Source organism: Lichenostomus cassidix, chromosome 23 (assembly GCF_008360975.1).
Source record: "Lichenostomus cassidix isolate B80296 chromosome 23, HeHo_3.0, whole genome shotgun sequence".
NCBI lineage: Eukaryota > Metazoa > Chordata > Aves > Passeriformes > Meliphagidae > Lichenostomus > Lichenostomus cassidix.
In genome coordinates, this window is record NC_139503.1 from 4202105 (window position 1) to 4222590 (window position 20486).

Below are 20486 nucleotides of genomic sequence, written 5' to 3' on the forward strand. Positions count from 1 at the left end.
GATGTGACAGAGAGGCTCAGTGGTCACAGGTGGCTCATCTCTCCACATTACAGCTCTTCCCTTTGGGTTTGGGAGCCCTTTGCACTTGGTTTCACCCAAGCACGGTCTCAGAACAGACCATGCCAATCATATATTTTATTTCTTTTAATACACTCTGTTATGGGAGATGTTTTGTGGCTTCTGATACTCTGGTCCTGTGTTACGTGTCTCTACTCAAACTTGCAGCACCAGCAGCTCGTAGGATTTCCCTGGTTGTATCTGGTGAAAGTGGAGTGTACTCAATGCCTTCTCCTCATCAGAATTTTCAAAGTGTTGCAGCTTCTGAGTGGGTTTTTTTGGGTTTTATTTTTAATTTTTTATTTTCAACTGCTACCATGTAGAGCTTTGAGTCACCAGTGAAGGGTCTGCACATGACAGGCAAAGTTCAGCTGCTGCCAGAGCACTCTGAAGATCGTGCCTGTCGCTTTTTCACTCAACTCAAACAGCTCCAATTCCCCAACCCCAAACAGAGCTTTGTCATTGCTTCTAAACCCAATTCCCCAACCCCAAACAGAGCTTTGTCATTGCTTCTAAACCCCTTTTTTCTGTCAGTGCAATACTTGCCTCCGAGCCCTTTCCCTCCCCACTCCCCTTCCACAGCTCTTTTGCAGGTGCTCCAGTCCTCCCCTACAGCAGGGCTGACCCAGCAGCTCTCTCCCTTTATTCCCTTTATTTTTTTAATCCATGCACTTGGCAGATCACATATTTTCCTGGCAGACCTAACCCTCCTGAACCTGTTGATTTTACTGAAAGCCTTTTCACACTCCACATGCTCCAGGTTCCTGCAGAAAGGGCAAAACAGGAGGAAAAAGGTGATGCTGAGCAAGCTGGTTCCTCAAGGTGCTTCCCAGACCCCAAGGGGCTTCCACGTAGCTCCTTGTGGCTTTGGCTGCTCTGCCAGCCCTCCCAGGCCCTGTACTGCACAGTGCTGGAAAGCCAAGGTGGTCCTTCTCTCCTCTCTGAGCCACGAGCAGCTGTAGGGTTCTTGGATTCCCAGGCAGAGATTTACCCCACAGCAGACTCATTGCTGCCTTTTTTTCCTACTTAACAGGCACTTGCCTTATACTTTTATGTAGGATGGAAGCCAAAATTTGTGCTTTTTCCCCCAGAACTGTGCCAAAAGGAGTAAATATTGTTAAAGAGGCATTTAGGGTTTAGCTGTGGTGTGTCCTGGGTGAGCTGCAGGGATGAAGAATTTTGGAAGGGCCTGTCCTTTAGGGTTGTGTTTGCTCTCCCATCTTGTAAAATCGATGGGCTGAATGACAACTAAAAGTGAAATTTCCCAGTGATGCTTTTACTGACCTTGATTTCCCCCTTTCTTGCTGCTTTTTGGCCCTGTCCAGAAAAGTTGTTGTTGTTTGGCTTATGCAAAAGCTTTCTTTTCCACAACCTCTGGTTTGCTTGCAAGGAAAAACTATTTTTAACAAGTTGATTTACCTTGAAGTCTGGGTATTTATGCTGTAAACTGGCATCACAGAATAAAAATCTGAGTTTCTCCAGACGAAAAATTTTAGCAGGAGTTTCTTGAGTGATCCATCATAAAACAAAATTTCAGTTTGAGCTTTTTTTTTTAAAAAAAAATAATCTCATCTTAATTTTTGAAGTCTAAAACCTCCTATGGTACCTCCTGGAGGGATGAGATGAGAGGGATGGGAAAAAATGGTAATGGGGATATTCTGGGAGCAAAGATAATTCCTGCTAGGATGAAAGAGAAATAGGTATGAAGAGAGTAAGTAAAACTGGGAAAACATCTTCTTGATCATTAATTGTGTTGATACCTGAAATATTCAGGCTAGCAGAGGGAAAAGAAAGCAAACCCACACAGTTTAAAGGCATTAGATTAAATAACCCAAACAAGCATAGTCTGGCAACTTTAAAACAAATCCCATTTGGGGAAAATCCATGAGATTCCAGCTCAGCTCAGCTGGTTTGGCACAGCTCGAGATGAATCAATGGCATGTCCTGCTCTTGGAGGAGACCCCAATCCGTGGTTGCAGTTTACCCCAATTAAACTTATTAAACAATTAAATTTACCTCCCAATTAAAGAGGAGGAGAGAGGATGCTCCCTTTGTGTGTTTGCAGTGTGAGCAGAGTTTGGGAAGTTGGCAGCAGCTCCGCTGAGCGCAGCTTTGCGAAGCACAGCCTAGGCCATCCTCCTCCTCTCCACATCCCTTCACTTATCCTGTCCTTTTGCTGCTAGGATCTAGATAAGACCCAGGAGGAAATAAAGAAGCACCACGCCAACATCAGTGAGTTGAAGAAGAACTTCATGGAGTCCGTCCCGGAGCCTCGGCCGAGTGAGTGGGACAAGCGTCTGTCCACTCACTCCCCTTTCCGCAGCCTCAATGTCAACGGGCAGATTCCCACGGGAGCAGATGGAGTGAGTACCTCGGCGTGGGGTGTTCCAAGGGGTTAGGCTCAGCCTCAGCAGCCCTCAGTTCTGCTTGTTTTAAATTTTGGTAGTTAATGTTGGTTTATAACGCGTTGAGCGTTCTCTGAGAGAATCGAAGCTTTAGTCGTTGTGTCGTAAAATTGTGATTTTTGGTAGGTGAGGATGTAGGAATTCCTCAACTGGTTTTGATGCTGCTTTCCTGTCACTGTTATGACACAGTTTCCTGTCACTGTGTCACTTGCTGTCACTGTGATGCTAGAAAGCACTTCCCGTGGCTTTTTTGGGGACTGGTTCATTCCTGGATCTCCCCAAGATGTGGAAAAAGCCCAGACAAACCCAAAATCCAAAGACCTGAGTTATTACTTCAGAGATAATATTGCAGATGAGGCAGTGGAGAAGCACTGGGATGGGGTGATTTTTCCAAAATTCCATCATTCTCCAGTTAATCTGGTGTGTCACTGAGTTTAGACTTGCAGTAGGAATTCCAGGTGCTGATCTGCTGTGGAGGCTTTGAGAAGAATCCTCAGGTGGCCACAGCAGGGCTGGTCAAACATGATGGGAATCTCCCTCCTTCCAGACACTGTGTGTTAGCAACCACATACACTCACAGTTTCCCTGCTAATTTCCTTAAAAAGGTAATTTTTCAAGGAAAAACCAGTCACCAACTGGTTTCTTCTTGGGTAACCTCTGTGTCATATTGGTGGCAACTGGCTCAGATTTGGAGCTTGTGAGTAAAACTGTAGTTAGAGCCTGTGGTAATAAGTCTTTGAAGTAGTAAATGCAATTTTTTATTGCAACAGAAAAATTGCATCCTGACTGCAAGCAGTGGCAGTTGGAGATTCTCCTGGTTTAAGCCCTGCTTTTCCCCTTTCTGCCCACAGCCCTGCAGATGAACTAGTATTTATCTTCAATCAAGGCAGATATTTAGCAATTAAGAAGTAATCTCACAGTGGGTAGAGGGTTATTGTAACATGTGCAAGGGGTTTAACACCAGGTTTACTAAAGGCTCCTCAAAGCTTGGAGTAAGGCCAGGACAGGCAAAGGGCTTTTTTTGCCTGCTAGAAAAATGAGATCCCCAAAATGAACTTAATCAGGGTTGGTTGTTACAGAATCCCAGAATGGTTTGGGTTGGAAGGGACCTTAAAGCCCACTCAGTGCCACCCCTGCCTGGGCAGGGACACCTTCCACTGTCCCAGATTGCTCCAAGCCCTGTCCAGCCTGGCCTTGGACACTTCCCAGGGATCCAGGGGCAGCCACAGCTTCTCTGGGCACCCTATTATTGGTGTTACCCTGATTAACACATGGATGGACTTTGCCTTCTGTTGCTGAGCCTCAGTGTAGATTCCCCAGGAATGTGGGCAGCAGAGCTCTGCCCACAGTGCTCTGTGGGTTTTGGGGTGTGGGTGGGACAGAGCAGAGGCTCTCAAGCTCCACAATTGCAGTTTAAGAATGTTATTCTTGATTTGAATGAAGAATTTCTTGCAAGGTGATCACACTGAGGTCTTGGAGGGCTGCTGGTCACCATAACTGGGTGGTGGGGGATTGTCCCACCTGAGGCTGCAGTGGGTCTGCAGCACTGCATGAATTAGGGTCAGCCCTGGATTTGCATTTCTGGAAATTCCTTTAATCTGGTCCTCTTTGACGTGATCTCACTCTGAGGTGGAGATGGACATGTCCTGCTGTGAACTTTCAGAGATGCATCTTCCCCAGGCACTGACTAGGGAAAAAAAGTTTTCCTTCACCTGCATGTGTTGAAGGCTCATAAATCAGTTGGTAATTTAAGGATGGTGTAAATCATGGTGCAAAGCTATTGCTCCTGTTCTTGGTGGTACCTTCACCCTGCCTTAGTGGCCAAAGGGTTTTTTGCCACTTCTCTGCTGTTCCTGTATGTTTTATTACAAGACAACTGAACCTTTAACACGCTTTGTGTGTCCAGGTCAAGAAAGTCACTGTCCCATCTTCTGAGAGACAGGTTGGTGGGCTTGAGGTAAAGCTGCTGCTCTGATCTGTGCTTCTGAACCAGACTTGCTATTGCAATGGCACCGAGCAAAAACTCAACAGCAGCTGCTGGATAACATGTTTTTCTTTTGGCTACATGAAGTGGTTTCATAACTCACACCCAGAGGACTTTGGCACTGCTGCAGCTTTTGCAGCTTTCAGTTTTTGCTTATTTTGGTGCATGGCTGGTTCGAAAAAGCTGCATGACTGATATAACCGTGTATTTGGAGAGAAAAGCAATTCTGAAAATTTAACTGTTCCCTGTTCTTTTTATGTTGTCTTTCTTTCCGTTCCTTTGTTGTTTTAACGATCATGTTACTCTTGCATTTTATATTTTTCTTTTGCTGCCCAGTCTCCCGGCTACTTTCTCCCGAATTCTCACCACTTAGGGGTGTGCAAAGAACCAGTCCCAAAATACCGCACTGACCAGAGGAGGTTGGCTCAGCTGAGGGAGCTTAGAGCCAAGTTTTTCCTCTCCTAAGTACACTTGGGTTTGACCAGGGCTGGCAAACTAAAGGGATGCAGAGTTACTGAACAGCAACATTCCCACAATTTTTCTTTCTTCAGCAGAAGTGCTGAGGCCCTTGCATGGTCCTGTGTGCTGATTTACTCATTCTGGGTTTTTTATCATCCTTCAGACTCCAGAAACAAAAAATGCTAAAACACAGAGCAAAATTCCAGGAGTTTGCACTGCTCCTACTGCCACCCTACCTGTTCCATGTGTGGGGTTTCTAAGATTTACAGTTTTTCACTTGTTCTGGTAGAATTTTCAAACCAATCGAAATTTTGATACTCTGGTCAGAACTTTGGAAAAGCATTTTGTATCTGCTCTGCAGTCTGGCTGTTCCAAGGGATTTTCCACACTGTGTTTTAAGGGCACTGTAGCTTAGGAAGCTGTCAAAGACCACATTTTGTACTGCACCATTCCTATTTTGAATCCCTCAAACTTTTTTCTCAGCTATTCCAGTTCCAAAACGCTCTGGAAGGTTTTGAGCATCCACTTTTCTGGGAGGGCAGGCACCAAACACCCATGATCCTGATGCAGATGTTGATGAGCTCTGCAGGGAGGACATGGTTCTGTAGCTCCAGGGCTGGTGTGACCCAGGCCACCAGCAGCTCTGCTCCCCAGGGCAGTTTATTTTATGCTGAGAAGAGCTGCCCTAATGCTTTGCACATCTCCAAGTGTCATTTTGGGCACTTTCCATCTGTCATTTTTGTTCATCTTTCTCTGTCTTTCTTGATCTTCTACCATGAAAGCAGACACGGGAACGGCCTCTGTTAGTACAGGATGAAGACAAACTAAAAAAGCAGGAGGTACCTACTGAGACAGCCTTTCCCCGGCCAGCAAGTGAAGCAACTCTTCCAAAGGTTTCTATTGCAATCCCTGAAGAGCAGAAATCACTCACAAAGTGTCAGCTGTACTCTAGCATTTTTCCTTCTCCACGCATTCCCTTTATGATGTCCTTTCTCCTGGTCGTAGCACTGACTGTTTGGTGGCTGCTCTTTCTCTGAGTGGCAACAGGGTCATGTTGAAACCTCAAGACCAAAGCTCCTGAATTTCTTGGCTGTAGTCTCTGCTGCATCTTCCTTGTCCCGGTCTTGATCTCCGTAGTTCGCTGTCCCAGGGAGGGACACCCCGTGACTGTCGTGTTAATCCTGCTGTATGTCCTTGTGTGGCTGTGGTGGCACCTGGCAGGAGTGGTCATGGATTGCCAGGTCCATTCTGAAGTCTCCTATGGTGCAAAAGCAAATTTTTTGAACTGTGTTCCCCAATTGCTGTGGGAGGGCAGATGGGGGGAGGAAATCATGGGAGGAGAGGTTGGTTTCCTGAGCTCCTGTAGACTTCCCGTGGGAATTGCTGGAGAATTGCTTTCAAGCTTGTTGTTTTAAATGTAAGATGTTTACAAGCTGAAGAACATTTGACACTGATCTAAAAGGGGCTTTACAGGCATCTGCTGAATCACAGAATCCTGGAATGGTTTGGGGTTGGAAAGGACCTTAAAGATGATCTCCTTTCACCCCCTGCTATGGGCAGGGAACCTTCCACTGGACCAGGTTGCTCCAAGCCCTGTCCAACCTGGCCTTGAACAGTTCCAGGTATGGGGAGTCCAGCCTCTCTGGGCAACAAGAGGTTGAATCTCTAAGAAGAGCATTGGAATCTAATCCATAACCACTCCATTTCTAGGAAACTCAGATTGGCAATTAAGTAAAAAGTGCTGGTTCTCACTGCTGCTCTTGGTGATAACTTAGGGACAGGGTCAGCTTTTCATTTCCTGGAGGGGGAAGCCTTTGATGAAGTATCCCAGCTTCCCTCTCCACCCCTATTCTCACATCCAAGAAAATACATAGTGTTATAGGAGAAAACCCATTGCAAGGAGATACTTATTGTATACACAGATTAATCTTTTTTTTGTATCTGATGGTCTTGGTGCACTTGGGATGTGTTTTATTTAACTTGTGTGAAGCTAACTGACGCATGTATGCTCAGGTCACGGGGATGGAGTTACCTGCTGTTTGAACATTCCTTCTGTTGGCATGTTGGCTTGGCCACATCAGGACACACTTCTAATGTTAAAGCCCTTGATTGTTTTTGACTTCTTTAACCAAACTGTTGCATGCCGGTCGTTGTTTATTGCCTACAATGTAAATGTCTGGATGATGCTCCCGTTTATCCGAGTTACCCTGGCTGAACTGTGAGGCTCCAGCCCAGCTGGGCTGGGCAGAGCTGGTTTGTGAGCTGGAGGGAAGGTGGGGCTTTGTGTCTAAGGGGTTTCTTTTCTGTAAATAGTAACGACAGGGCTGAGCTGAGCCCCCCACGTCTCCTTTCAGCACTAACCCGTGTTCTCCTGTGTTCACTGGAGGGTTGGGCTGGACACAGTCACTGAGAACACCCCCACTGCCACCAGGGGTGGCAGCTGCTCCAGCAACATGGGAGAGAAAGGAGCAGACCTTTATTACAGGGATTACAATGTGTGAATATATATAAATACCTGTATTTATAACCCTTTCTAGATCTGTATCCGTGTGAACAGTGTTATTTAGGAAGCTAGCAGATAAGCTTGAAGGAGTAAAGCAAACATGGCATGTGCTGTCTGGTCTGAGGGTCCATGGGGTATCATGGACCACTTGACCCACCTCTTGCTCTCAATGTACAGGTTGAGGCTCTAAATGCTGTCTCAGAAACCTAGGTTGCTAGTGAAACCCTTTGTTTTAATCCCACAGGAATCTTTCCAGTTCCTCTTGTAACCTGCTCTGATTAGTTCACCAGTTTGTGCCTTTAGGACTTTGTTTTGTGAGGATGCTAATTTTTCATTGGAAAATATCCTTCCCTTTTGAATACACTGCCTTTAATGCACAGTCTTCCTCCTTTGGCACTGGGAAGTGTACAAGTCAGAGGGTTGTTGTCCAGGTGTGATGTGGTGTGAAGGAGTGTCTGCAGGCTGTGTCCCTACATTCTTGGAGCATCCTTTGGAATGCACTTGGTCTCCAGTGGATTTGGTGTGGAGTTTAGGAAGACAAAAGGTGAACACTGGAGAGGTGGGGGAGGATGTTTAGGTGCCATGTGCTGTGCAGAAGATGCAGGATGGAAGAAGTCAGGGGATGCTTCTGGCTGAGATTCCCTGCCTGCATCTCCTTCCCAAATGGGGATAAAAAATAGGGATTGTTTTTCATCAGTCATGATGAAAAACAGGGGTTGTTTGTTCTCCCCGGCCTGGTGTGGAGAGGGAAGAAACAGGAGTTGTTCAGATCTCTCTCTGTCCATTTTCTGTCCATATTTCTTGGAGAAAAGCAGGTTGAACACACAGGTGCTTCCTTCCCAAAGCCATTGCTGCTGGGATGCTGTGTTGAGCACTGCTGAGGTTACTGCATTTCTGATCCAATGACAAGGACTTGGAAGCCACACCAGTAGTGTTGGCAAAGCCATGGTTTCTGTAGCTCTATCACCCTTTCCCAGAGGACCTGAAGTCTAAAACTCTTTGCCCAGAGCAGCCTTACACCAGAGTGCTCAGGGTGTCTCATCCCAGAGGGGTAAGAGATGGGCTCTGTCACCTCAGCTCCATTCTGTAACTCTTCAATTCAAATGGTCTCTCTTTCTCTCTTTTTCAGTCTTGAGATAAGGCTGGTTGTCATCAGCAAAAAAACTTGGAAACTTTACACTCTGAGAATGCTCAGGAACATTTTTGGGATTTATATACCAATTACCACCGCAGAGTATAAAGAAATTGAACAAACACTTTCTATTTCTCTGGCAGTTTAGAGGCCAGTTACCATATTCCTTCAGGTAAATATGATCCCTCCTGACAGAGGAAACCTTTAACTTACCAGGAACAGAAACCTCCTCTCTCCAACACCCCAGGGATGTGCCTGCTGGGCTCCAGCCCCTTTCCTGGTTGCTCTTCTGCTTTTTTTCCTGTTTGTAATGCAAAGGGAGTGACAGCCCATGGCAGTCCATGTTAAGGTCTCATTTCTGCACCTTCTGTGTCCTGTTTGTGCACATTCCTTATCTCTCACACGTTGGTGCTGTGGTTTCCCCCTTTTACCCCAATGTCTGCACAGAGTGCAGCACTGAGAGGAGGCATTTTGGGAGTCCTGCTGTCATCCCTGTGCACAGGGAGTGCTGATTAGCTCTAGTGCTGTTTAAGGGCAGAGGTCTCAGGGGATCTATAAAGGAGCCAATCCATGTACTTCATTCCCTGTTTTCCTCAGGAACAAATTAGCTGGGAGCACCAGCAGGTCCTGTCTGCCTGTCCCGACACTGGCACCATTAACAGAGGGATTTACACACCCTGTTGGGCCTGACTGGTCCAGTGCCAGGCTGTGAGTGATGGAGAGCTGAGTTATCCCTCCTGCAGGGAAGCTGGAAATGTCTGCAGCACATAACCTCAGCCAGGTTGGCATGAGAAATCCTGATTTAACAATGTGACCTGCTGCAGAAAACGGCATTCCAGTGAGTGGCACACTGATAACATAGGTAGGCTAAGTCTGCCAGCAGTTTTGATGTTAATTAGGCTTTCCCAGTGTTTTGTGGTGTGGTCACTCAGGTCTTCAGTGCTCACATGTAGGATCCCACTGGGAGCTGTTGAGGGTTCAGTGTTTCTCATCACAATATCGATGGTTGGCTCCACACTCACTTCCTGAGTCTCCTTACCCTGATTCCATCTCTCCTTGTGCTTTCCTGCTTTAGGAAAAGGACATCAATGTTTTGAAGCAGCAGATGTGCCAGAGCCAACAGCTTGGAGCTCAGATTCAGCTCTGGGGCTGTGCTGGGTGTGGAGCTCTGTATTGATGATACTTGAGGTGTTTCCTGCTGGAAAACAACATCCCTCTTTCTTTTCCAACTACAAAAAGGGAGCAGATAAATGAGGGTGTTGGCTGCATCTCCTGCCACATCCTGCCTCCCTAGGGAGTGACAGAAGGTGAGCTGAGGACTCTCCATGGGCACAGTGTTCAGCAATCCACTCCCATCCCTTGTGGTTTGTCCAGTAACTAGTGATGACCTTGAAGATTAGGTGTTCCATATCTCCCTCCTGTCCTGAAATAACAAGGAGAGGTGGATTTCCTCAGCATGGCACCAAGGGAGGTAGATTGTTTTGGAGAAAGGAGGCTTGGCTGTAGCTCCTGGGAAGGTTATCACAGAATCATGGAATATCCTGAGCTGGAAATGACCCACAAGGATCATCAGGTCCAGGTCCTAATGGTTATGGGCAAAGTGTCTTTCACTTCACAACGATGTCAGTAATTTGTCACTCTGAGAATTGTTCCACTGGATTATTGGGTTTTCTTTTTTCCTCATCCTGAGTTGATGGTGCCTGTTCTGACCTACAGAATGAGGGAGGAAGTTTTCTAGATAAATTCAGCCCAAAACAGGGTTATGGATTCATCCAGAAACTCCTTGGTCTGTACTTACAGATGGGTGACACTGGAGAACTTGACAGTGGTGGTTCCTCTTGTGTCTCTGTTTGCATCTGTTGTGGTTTGTGAGGCTGGAGGGAAAGACTGGCCTTGGTTTTGGCCCCTTTGGGATCCTCTGGCAATGGTACACACTCCTGTTGGATCAGTCTGTGGGGACTAGAAACACTTTCTTTTTTACCTAAAATGCTCTCTTTTGGAACACTTTTTTGGTTTTGTATTTTTTCTCAGATTTTTCTTTGTAAATATGTACATTTATCATTAATAAATGTTCTTGCAAATCAGATCTTTCTTTCCACTGCTTATTAACCAAAAAAAGCTGTATATGACCTGTGTTAATGACTTCCTTGGACTAACTAACCCTCAGTATTTCTTTCTCAAAGCAGGAGCCATCAGACCATGCTGGTGGCATTCAGAGTTTTGGGTCTGCTGGACACTCTTGGGTGTGGATTTGGTGCTTCTGGGGAGAGGAGACACACAAGGCTGCAGGTCTAAGCTCTCAAACTCGCCAGAATAATTCATCTGAGGATTAAATCCAGCTTGGTTTAAGACAGGCTTTGTTTGCAGGAGCCCTCTACTAAATGCCTAATGTCACTAACACCTTCTCCCTCTTTGCTTCGGAGACTGAATGGTAGGAAAAATCAATTGCAGAAAGTTGTTCTGAAAGCAGAAGTGAGGCAGGTCCTGCACATTTCAGCTACAAGAGCCTCTGTCCCACCTGGTGTGTTAAACTGGGGACAAAAATGCTTCTTTTGGGTTTTGTAAGTGAAGAAACAATGTTTCTAATGAGCCATGGTTCCTCAGCTCAGTGATATACAAGCTTCTGGTGGGTTTTGGCTGGTTGAAGCTCAGGTTGTGTGTCAAGGCTGTGTCAAGAGTCAATTTGAACTCCCAAATTTTCTTTTGTGAGATGATTTACTATTGGATAAACCATTTTACTCACTCTGTGCTGTCAGGAGTGATCACAGGAAGGCAGAGCTATAACTTGGTTTATGGAATGAGGGAAGTGGAATGAGCAGCACAGAATAGATGGTATTTATAAACCCTGATTTTATCCTCCTTTCACCTGCTGCTGCTGCACTAAGGCAGCTCTTGCAATGCCACTACTTCGTTCTCTGCAGAGGGAATTTGGAATAAGAAGCCCTTTATGTGAGAGTACCTCTCCCACAAAAGGGATGGGAAGGGGACCAGGGTGGGTGGGCAGAGGAATTATATTGCCCAACACTTTTATTTTGATAATTTAAGTCTTGATCTTGAGGTTGTTTCATGTTGCCAAGTCATCAATGCAATGACTGGAGGTGGTTGCTGTGTGTTGTGTAACATGATGGATTCTTGTTCATGACAGAATTTAATCTTTTGAAGCTTTGAGCACGCTGTGTATTTTCTAGCATTACTTTTAATTTTGGTCAAAATCTCTTTTATCCTTCTACTGTCTGAGTAGGCTGGTCAGGATGTTGTGATCAGATCAATGGCAGTGAAAAAATCCATTGAAAACCATAAATCCATAGGTAACGTCCATCCTTTTCAACGCCAGGGTTTGTTTGGAACACTGTCTAAACTTTTTGTATTTCTACCTTAAGGCAAAGCAGTTCTGTAAGGCAATGGTGGGTACTGTAAAATAAGGATCTCTTGTTTTCTGCTTTATAACACTTTTTACCCAAGTGCTTTGCCAGCTGTGAGATTGAGCAGCAGTTGATCTGGGAACGCTCTCTGGTGAGTGTGGTTTGCTGCAAAAGCAGCAGCATCTCTTTGTGCATCCCTAGACAGTCACTGCAGGCCTGTGAGCTTCTGTGGGTCCTTGTTTGGGGATAACCTAATAACAGTGTCAACAATTCCTTTGCCATGCTGGAAATGAACAGGACTGGGAAGTATTAACCAGTTTGGGATTCCTGGCATTTCATGTGGTGGTTGTTGGGAGTTACTTTGCACTATGACTTCATGGTTTTAATAATTTTCATTAAATAGTAACTGGTAGTTGACATCATTTTAGCACTCCTTAAGTTTCCTGCAGGATAGTAGTTTGATTTGGGATGGGAACAATGGAATATTCTGTAGAGAGAAGCAGCATGAAGAAACTCTGATCCACTCTGACAGCACAGGGCAGCTGGGTGATACAAATAGATCCTGATCCAAAACAGCAGGTTTTTTTAAAAAATACAGTCAAACCAATTTATACAAAACCACTTCTCAAGAAAAATAAATCCTTTTGGCCACTGGTATCAACCATGCAATTAATCTGTTATTAATTTATCCCCAGTCTGAATTATTGTGTGTCACTTCACACTGCAACGCTTCGGCTGTATCCTCAGGTGCACAAAGATTTGTATTTCAAGGGTGCTGCTTTAGTTGCATTCGTGTCTGGGTCAGTTTGTTTCTTCTGGGGCATTGCATCCTGTCCTGTATTTAATTTACTCTATGTTTGGCTGCTTCATGCTTGATTTAGGCCTGGCTGGTTTGGGGCTGTGTCCCTGGAAATGAGTAGTTGGCAGTCCAGGCACCTCTCAGGTTTCCTGGGTCTCAAGGAGAGCTTGGAACTCTGCAAGTCTGAGCCCTAAACACAGGGATGCTTTTGCATTTGCAGCTTGAAACAAATCTTGATAAGATCAGAATTTGTAGCAGATGCTGAAATTCCTACCAGGCAGTTTTACACAGATAATTTTATCAAGAAACAAATACCTTCCCATTAGTCTGTCTTCTTAGGAGTGGAATAGAAAGGCAAGGCAAAGAGTGCTTCTGATCAGTTGATCTTATCAGGATTTCATTGTGTCTTTCCAGCTTGCATGTTTGCTGCTGCACTTGGCTCTGCTGGTGACCACAGCACAGGCTCCATTCCAGCTCTCCCTTCCTATATGCATTTGTCATACAAGATGCTTCCAAAATGCAAATTGTTTTCTCTGTCTGTGAAAGGGAACTGGGAGGTTGTTTTGACTGTGTTTGCCTCTTAAATACATCAGTGTTTGTGTAGCTGCTTAATCTGCTTTGTTTTATCTGTGGTTCTTCTCTTGGTTGAGTAGTGCCCCAGCTCTTGTGTAAGGAAATCTCACTCCTAAGGCTTGTTCCAGTAAAGCCCAGAAGATGAGCTGTGTCTTCTCAAGGGCCCATAAGTAATTTGCAAGATTTAGCATAAATAATTAAGGGAAGATCAGGATATTGGCAGTATATAAATTCAAGTTTTAAACCAGCAATAAGGCATGGCTGCACACAGCTGATAACCCCATTCTGGTTTGTGGAATATTGCAATGTAGTGCCTTGTGTTAGGAAATGAGGGTGGGATCTGGATATGATATCATAGAGTATCCTGAGTGGGAAGGCATCCACAGGATCATGGATCCAACCCCTGGCCCTGCCCAGACACCCCAAATCCCACCCTGTGCATCCCTGGCAGTGCTGTCCAAAGGCTCCTGGAGCTCTGGCAGCCTCAGGCTGTGCCCATTGCCTGGGGAGCCTGGGCAGTGCCAGCACCCTCTGGGGGAAGAACCTTTCCTGATCTCCAGCCTGCCCCTCAGGTGGAAGCTGCAAATTCCCCTTAAATATTCCTTTGGAGGAGCACAAATGGAAGTGGGTTTGGATCAGAAATCACCTTTCCCTGTGAGCACAGTCTGACCTGTTCATCTCGGTGCTTCTTGCTCTCCCTTCTCTCCTGTTAAATGTATTTTGCTAAGCAATATCCCAACAACTTAAGAGATAAAGCTGGAAATCCTAATGGATAGAAATCTTACAGCTTATCTGTCTGCAACATAAAGAAGCAGAGAACTGAAAAATACCCACGAGAGATGGGGGAAGAGTAATTTCTCGAAATGATACTAAAAACAGCATCTATTTGTTCCTACCTAAAGAGGCTCCTGCTCTTACCCTACAATTGAGCTGTTCCATTAAAGGAAGTCAGTCAAGGTGAAAGCCTCTGGTGCATAAAAAATGCACCATACCAAATAACTCACAGGCTTCAGGCCTCAGATTTTAAGAACAAATTACATTTTTTTGGTTGCCCAGGGAATCTTGTTAGAAAGTGAGGCAACAGTTTCAAGGAGTCAAAAGCAGAATCAGGAGATGGCTTTGGAGTAGTGGGTGGGTTTTGTTGCCCATGGAAGTTTTGGATATGCATAATTCCCCAGCTGATACACTGAAATGATTCCAAACTGAGCAAAAGGTGCTCAGTGGTGGCTTTTTGTGTAGATGCAGAGAATTGTTTTCATATTAATTCCCTAAAATGTAGGAGAGTGGATTACTGATGTACCAGGAAGGCTGTGTCAGTAAATGCATTGGTTACATCACATAGCACAGAGGTTTTTCAGTGTCCAACCCCACTGTTGCACGTGTTACTGGAGATGTGATATATGATAAGAACCTGATGTTTTGCCTTGATGCCTCCTGACTTCCTGCTCTCCCTAACTCCCTACTTTTTCTCTCTCTCTCTGGCCTTTTTTGTGTATCCATTTCTTTTTAGAAGATGAGTGCCGTGGCTGCAGTGCCAGAGTGGAGCAGTTTTAACCCTGGCTTTGCGTGGGAGGGCTCAAAGCAGTCAGTAGCTTTTAGTGAGACTCCAGTGCCACCCGCCTCACTGCCTTCTCCCAGCTGCCACTTTGGTGCTTCCTCCCTAAGCAGCGAGGAGGAGGAGGAGGAGAAAGAGGAGGAGGAGGTGGTTCCCAGCCTCTCTGCCAGCGAGGAGCACCTGACATGTGGAAAGGGGGTTTGTGTGGATGTGGAGAAGGACTCGGAGCTCTCTGAGCAGGAGCTTCCCCCCAGCCCTGCCACACCTCCCCGGCAGCCCTGGGGAGGAGAGGAGGAGGAGGAGGAGGAGGAGGAGGAGGTGGCAGAGGACGGTGAAGACAGCTTTGCCTTTAGCAGGCCACGTGGTGATTGTCCCAGCCCAGCTGCTCCTAACGGGCTGCCAGAGCTCATTCTCTGCTTCCAGGTAGTGAGCCCAGCTCCTGCACCCCCCTGCCCCAGCTGCCTCTGGAGTGGGAACCCAAACACTGCAGCAAGCAGATGCCACAGACCTGCAGAGGAGTTGGGTTTGCTTGGCTGGGAGTCATGCTTGGAGCTAAGGAGCTGGTGAATCTCCTGCAGTCAGTGCAACAAGCCCCTCTCAGTTTATCTTTGAATTAAATATGAGCCACTGCTAATTTGTCTTTGCATTAAATGCAGGTCCCTCTCAATTTATCTTTGCATGAAGTGCAATCGCTGCAGAGCAATGCCCTTTGCTCTTCTTGGATCAAAGCATCCTGTGGCATTCCCACAAAAAGGCAATATTTAGTCTCAATACCCATGTAATTTCAGCTCCTTAAGGATTTTGCTGGCTCTGTGGCTGACCTTCAGCACAGCAGAGCAAATTTGAGGTGCAGTCCAATGTATTTTGATGCCCCTTTTGTGCTCCCCAGCGTGGGAGGGATTTTTGCCTGCTCCAGTGTTGATGTTGCTTTTGGTTCACTAGATGCCCATTTCTGCCCTAATCATCACCATGGCATCTGGCAGGGTTGGGGATGGTGGCAGAAAACAAACCCTCTGGGAAAGCACCTGGTCTGAACTAACTCTGTCTTCTTCTGGATAATCATCAGGTGGTGGAACAACTGATTTGTCTTCTCCCCACCCTTATTTTTCTTTCTGTTTTATCTGACATTGATTTAATAAAAGTTCAAGATCTGATGAGGATTTTTAATAACGTGGGGTTGCACTTGAGGTCAGAATAAAGCTGCACAGCTGTGATCAAGTCTTTGTGTGCCCAGAGTTGGTGTTAATCCTGACACTGGCACCAGCAGATGAGGGTCATCTTCTCCTGGCAGCTGACAATGAGCTTCTGGTAATTAGAAAGTTCAGAATCAGTGCAGGCAGCGGCTGTGGTGTTGAGACACACCCTTTAAGCCCTTAATGCATGGTTTGGGCTGAGCAGAGTCCATGGCATGGGGAAGGGCTGGAGGATTTTCTGCCTGTCTAATCCTCACGCCCGATCTCTGTCCTTGGAGCAGTGTGTCATTGCAGAGAGTTGAACCAAAAGATTTCCAGGCTGACCTTGGTTCCCACAGTGCTTTTATCAGATCAGTGTCAGAACACTTGCCAGCAGCCCGGTCAGGATGTGGAGATGGGAATTGGGTGTTTACAAGATGTTTTTAACCCTCACAGCCCCCGCTAGTGAAGACACAGACTGTCACCATCTCTGACGTGTCCAGCGCTGTCAAAAGTGAAATTCCCACAAAAGAGGTTCCCATTGTCCATACAGAAACAAAGACCATCACCTATGAAGCTGCACAGGTAAGGTGTGTTCTGATTAGTTTCCCAGAGGTTTAATTAAACTCAAGTAAATATTTTATTTCCAAATCTTCAGGATGCAACAACAGCACCTGCCTTTCTCCACACATCTGAGTGCAGCACAGGCATTAACTGATGCTGTGGACACTATTTTCAGGTGCATCTGGTATTTTCAGAGGAGCAGTGGTTTTGCTGTCCCTGAAGAGTAATTATTTTTTCAAGATGTGCTTGCAAACAGAATTTATCTTCAGCCGCTGGTGGCTTCAGGATGTGGATTTGCCTGGACAAGGTTAACCTGAGTTGGTCTTTCTTCTGCAAGAGATGCATTGTCTTGTTGTCCCAGCTCCCCTTGCTGTTTATGCCTCTTCAGGACTTGATTTATAAATTATTTGGTCATCCTTTAGGTGTCAAGACTCAAATGGATGTTGAACACCAAATGTTTTGTATAAAACGCAGCCTGAGTGGGTATGTGGTGATGGGAAAGTGAGAATATTAGTGGAGCAATATTAAGTTAATCAGGTATGGATTCATTGCTGAGGTTAAAATTAATCCTCAGTCTAAAAGAGGTTTTAATCACAGAATTGCAGGATGGTTTGGGATGGAAGGAACCTTAAAGCTGATGCAGTTCCAGCCCCCTGCAATGGCAGGGACACTTTCCACTGTCCCAGGCTGCTCCAAGCCATGTCCAGCCTGTCCTTGGACACTTCCAGGCATGGAGCAGCCACAGCTTCTCTGGGCACCCTGTGCCAGGGCGTCTCCATCCTCACAGGGAAGGATTCCTTCCCAAGATCCCATCTCTCCCTGCCCTCTGGCAGTGGAAGCCATTCCCCTGTCCTGTCATTCCAGGCCTTTGTCCAAAGTCCCTCTGCTGCTCTCCTGGAGCCTCTTTAGGCACTGGAAGGGCTTTAAGGTCTGGAGCCTTCTCTTCTCTAGGCTGAACACCCCCGTCTCTCCCAGACTTTATTTATATATTTGAGATTTTGGAGTCTGTGTCAGCTTGGCATTGCCATCACTGTGGTTGTCAGCAGCAGCCTGGGCTCTGCTGTTGGAGTCAAGGGACTGTGGGATGTTGTTTTGGGTGCAGGAATCTCATGATTGGATAATTTGGGATTCCTGAGGAATCCTGTGGCTGCTCAGCATCCTCCCCAACTGCAGAGGAATCGTTCAGACAATGGTGGTGAGCATTGCCCTGGCTTCCAGCAAGTGAGTAGGTGAATAGAGGAGTTTTGCTCTAACTGGGAAATGAAAAGTGATCTCCAGGGCTGGGATCAGTCAGCCATTCGTGCACCACGGTGTGAAGTGCCAGGAGATCTCTTCCAGACTGTGGAAAATGGTCCCATCTTGTGGTAATTCCTGATACTGTCCCAGTGCCTGGCGAGGATGCTGCCCAGTGGGGGGACATGGAAAGCATGGCCAGGATGAGCTGGCCAGGATGACTTAGTCTGGGATTTTTGGCAGACCTTGAGTGGTTGAGTCAGGCAGGATAAGGTCCAAGAACCAGCTATGAAAGTTATTCCTGTTTCAGCAAATGTTCATTGCTTCTGCAGTGGCTTTGTGGCTCTTCATGGATGCAGATGGGTGAAATTTAGGGTCAGTGTCTGTGTTGGTCTCCTGTTGTGGTTCAGGCATGGATGGTATGCCCAGCACTGCAGGGCCAGCAGCATGTCACATTTGGGTACATCCCAGCCCTCCTGGCCTGAGGGCTGTCACAGGTCCTCCCTGCAGCATCTCTGCTTTTCCAGCCCTAAAGCCCAGGGAGTTGGAGTTTTCAGAGACCTGCCCAGCTTTTGTGCACCTGGGCACAGGTTGGCTTGTTCTGTCTTGTGCTCCACGATGGAGCTTCTTTCCTCAGACTGTCCTCTGTCCAGCTCTGGGGATGTGGATCTGTCCCCCGTGCTTCTGTCCCCACTGCTCAGGGGCTGATGGGCTGTTCTTGTGTCCCACAGACAGATGGTGGCAATGGGGATTTAGACCCTGGGATCCTGCTGACTGCCCAGACCATCACTTCAGAAACCACCAGCAGCACCACCACCACCCAGATCACCAAGGTAACCCAGGAACACCACAGAACACCAAATCAGACAACAGCCTGATGGAGAGATGGGCAGGGATGAATGAGAGAAAAATAAAGCTTTTGAGAGGTCCTTTCAAATACATGATTAGTACCTTTAGCAAAGCATGAGGGGCTCAGGTTTGCCTGTGTTAAGTCTGTGCATTGTGCATTAATTGCAGCACAGCCTCTGATTGTTGTGGGACAGCAGCAAGAGCTGTACTGTGAGGAAAAACTCTTCCATGGCTCAGCTATAAAAAATGACTATTTGTCAGTTTTTCCTTGAGCAGCAGCACTTTCCCCCGTGACTCTAATGCTGTGGTACAACAGCACTATTTGGTGACACTATTTTTGGATCTCATCTTTAGACAGGCAGCCCCAGTGAGCTCCAACTCCTCTGCACTTCTACACTGACAGCAGCTTTTCCTTCTGTTCTAGACTGTGAAAGGTGGCATTTCAGAGACACGGATTGAGAAGAGGATTGTCATCACAGGAGATGCAGATGTGGACCATGACCAGGTAGGATGTAATCCAAAAGAGCTTCCCAGAGCTGGCTAAAGTCAGACAGTCAGGCTGCCTGTTCAAAGAAATTGTTACCAAAATATGACCCAGGGAAATTTTACTAGGGTAGAATTAAAACTTCAAAATGTATATTTTTATAAATTGTGGCTTCTCCATCCCTGGAAGTTTTCAATGCCAGGTTGGACAGGGCTTGGGGCAACCTGGTCTAGTGGAAGGTGTCCCTGCCTGTGGCAGGGGCTGGAATGGGATGAGGTTTTAGGTCCATTCTCAACCAAGCCATTCCATGATTCTATATCAGTAATAAATTCCTTTTTGACATTATGCAGCAAAGCTGAATTCTATTCTGAAACTAGTGCTGGCAGCAAAGTTTTGGTTCCAGAATTGTTTTGGACAGTTGTAGTTTTTTTTTTATAAAAAGTCCATAAAAACGTGAAATAAAGGTTTGCCTTGACCTCTGGCTGATCTGTGTTCATTTTCCCATAACTTTGAAGCACTTTTGCTACTCTACAGTGCCAGAAGTAATTTCAGAGCACTCAGCACCTGCATTACTTCTCTTTGGCTTTATGTGAAACCCTTCTGATGACTCAGCCTCGTTGGCCTCTTGCGTGTGTTGGAAGTGAGGATTTTGTCATCAGAGAATTATACTTCGAATTTAAATTTAGTCACAAGTATCGTGGGGGTGGAGAATATTCTTATGACAAGATCTAGTTGATGAACTCCAACAGAAAATGTCTGAGATGTCTGAAATGTGCCTGTCACACTTGATGGAAGAATAAGCAGGGTTTGCTTAATTGCACTCATCCACCTTCTACCATGGAACAGTGGAGAGATGGGGGGGATGTTCTTTAAATGGTGCTTTTCCTTCCAGAAATAATGTAAAAGTACCAAAAGTCACCAAAGTGTGTGGCTGAAGCCCTGGGGCAGTTTTGGGCACCACAATTTAAGACCTAAAGCAGTTAGAGAGATTCCAAAGGAGGCTGTGGAGATGGTGAAGGGTCAGGAGGAGTCAGCTGAGTTCAGCTGGAGCAGAGCTGACTAAGAGCAGAGCTCAGTGAGGGCTGCAGCTCTGATTTCTGCTCCCTGGGACAGGGACAGGAGCAGGGAATGGCTGGAAATCAGGAAAGGTTGTTCCCCCAGAGGGTGCTGGCACTGCCCAGGCTCCCCAGGGAATGGGCACAGCCTGAGGCTGCCAGAGCTGCAGGAGCCTTTGGACAGCACTGCCAGGGATGCACAGGGTGGGGTTGTTGGGATGTCCTGGGCAGGGCCAGGAGCTGGACTCAGTGATCCCTGTGGGTTCCTTCCAATTTGGCATCTTCTGTAATTCTGTGAAG

General features: G+C 46.3%; 1 protein-coding gene across 18 annotated transcripts in view; it reads left to right on the top strand.

The window, feature by feature from the left end:
* EPB41 (erythrocyte membrane protein band 4.1) overlaps nucleotides 1–20486 on the top strand; it is an 84478-nt gene that overhangs the window by 59521 nt on the left and 4471 nt on the right. For 11 of the 18 annotated variants that reach the window (XM_085081040.1, XM_085081058.1, XM_085081039.1 and 8 more), the window contains 6 exons: nucleotides 2241–2420; nucleotides 4369–4404; nucleotides 14785–15252; nucleotides 16458–16586; nucleotides 18530–18631; nucleotides 19072–19152. In XM_085081040.1, the coding sequence (XP_084937166.1) occupies nucleotides 2241–2420; nucleotides 4369–4404; nucleotides 14785–15252; nucleotides 16458–16586; nucleotides 18530–18631; nucleotides 19072–19152 (996 nt within the window). The remainder of the gene's footprint in view (nucleotides 1–2240; nucleotides 2421–4368; nucleotides 4405–14784; nucleotides 15253–16457; nucleotides 16587–18529; nucleotides 18632–19071; nucleotides 19153–20486) is intronic. The other 7 variants (XM_085081053.1, XM_085081056.1, XM_085081055.1 and 4 more) reach the window with 5 other exon arrangements.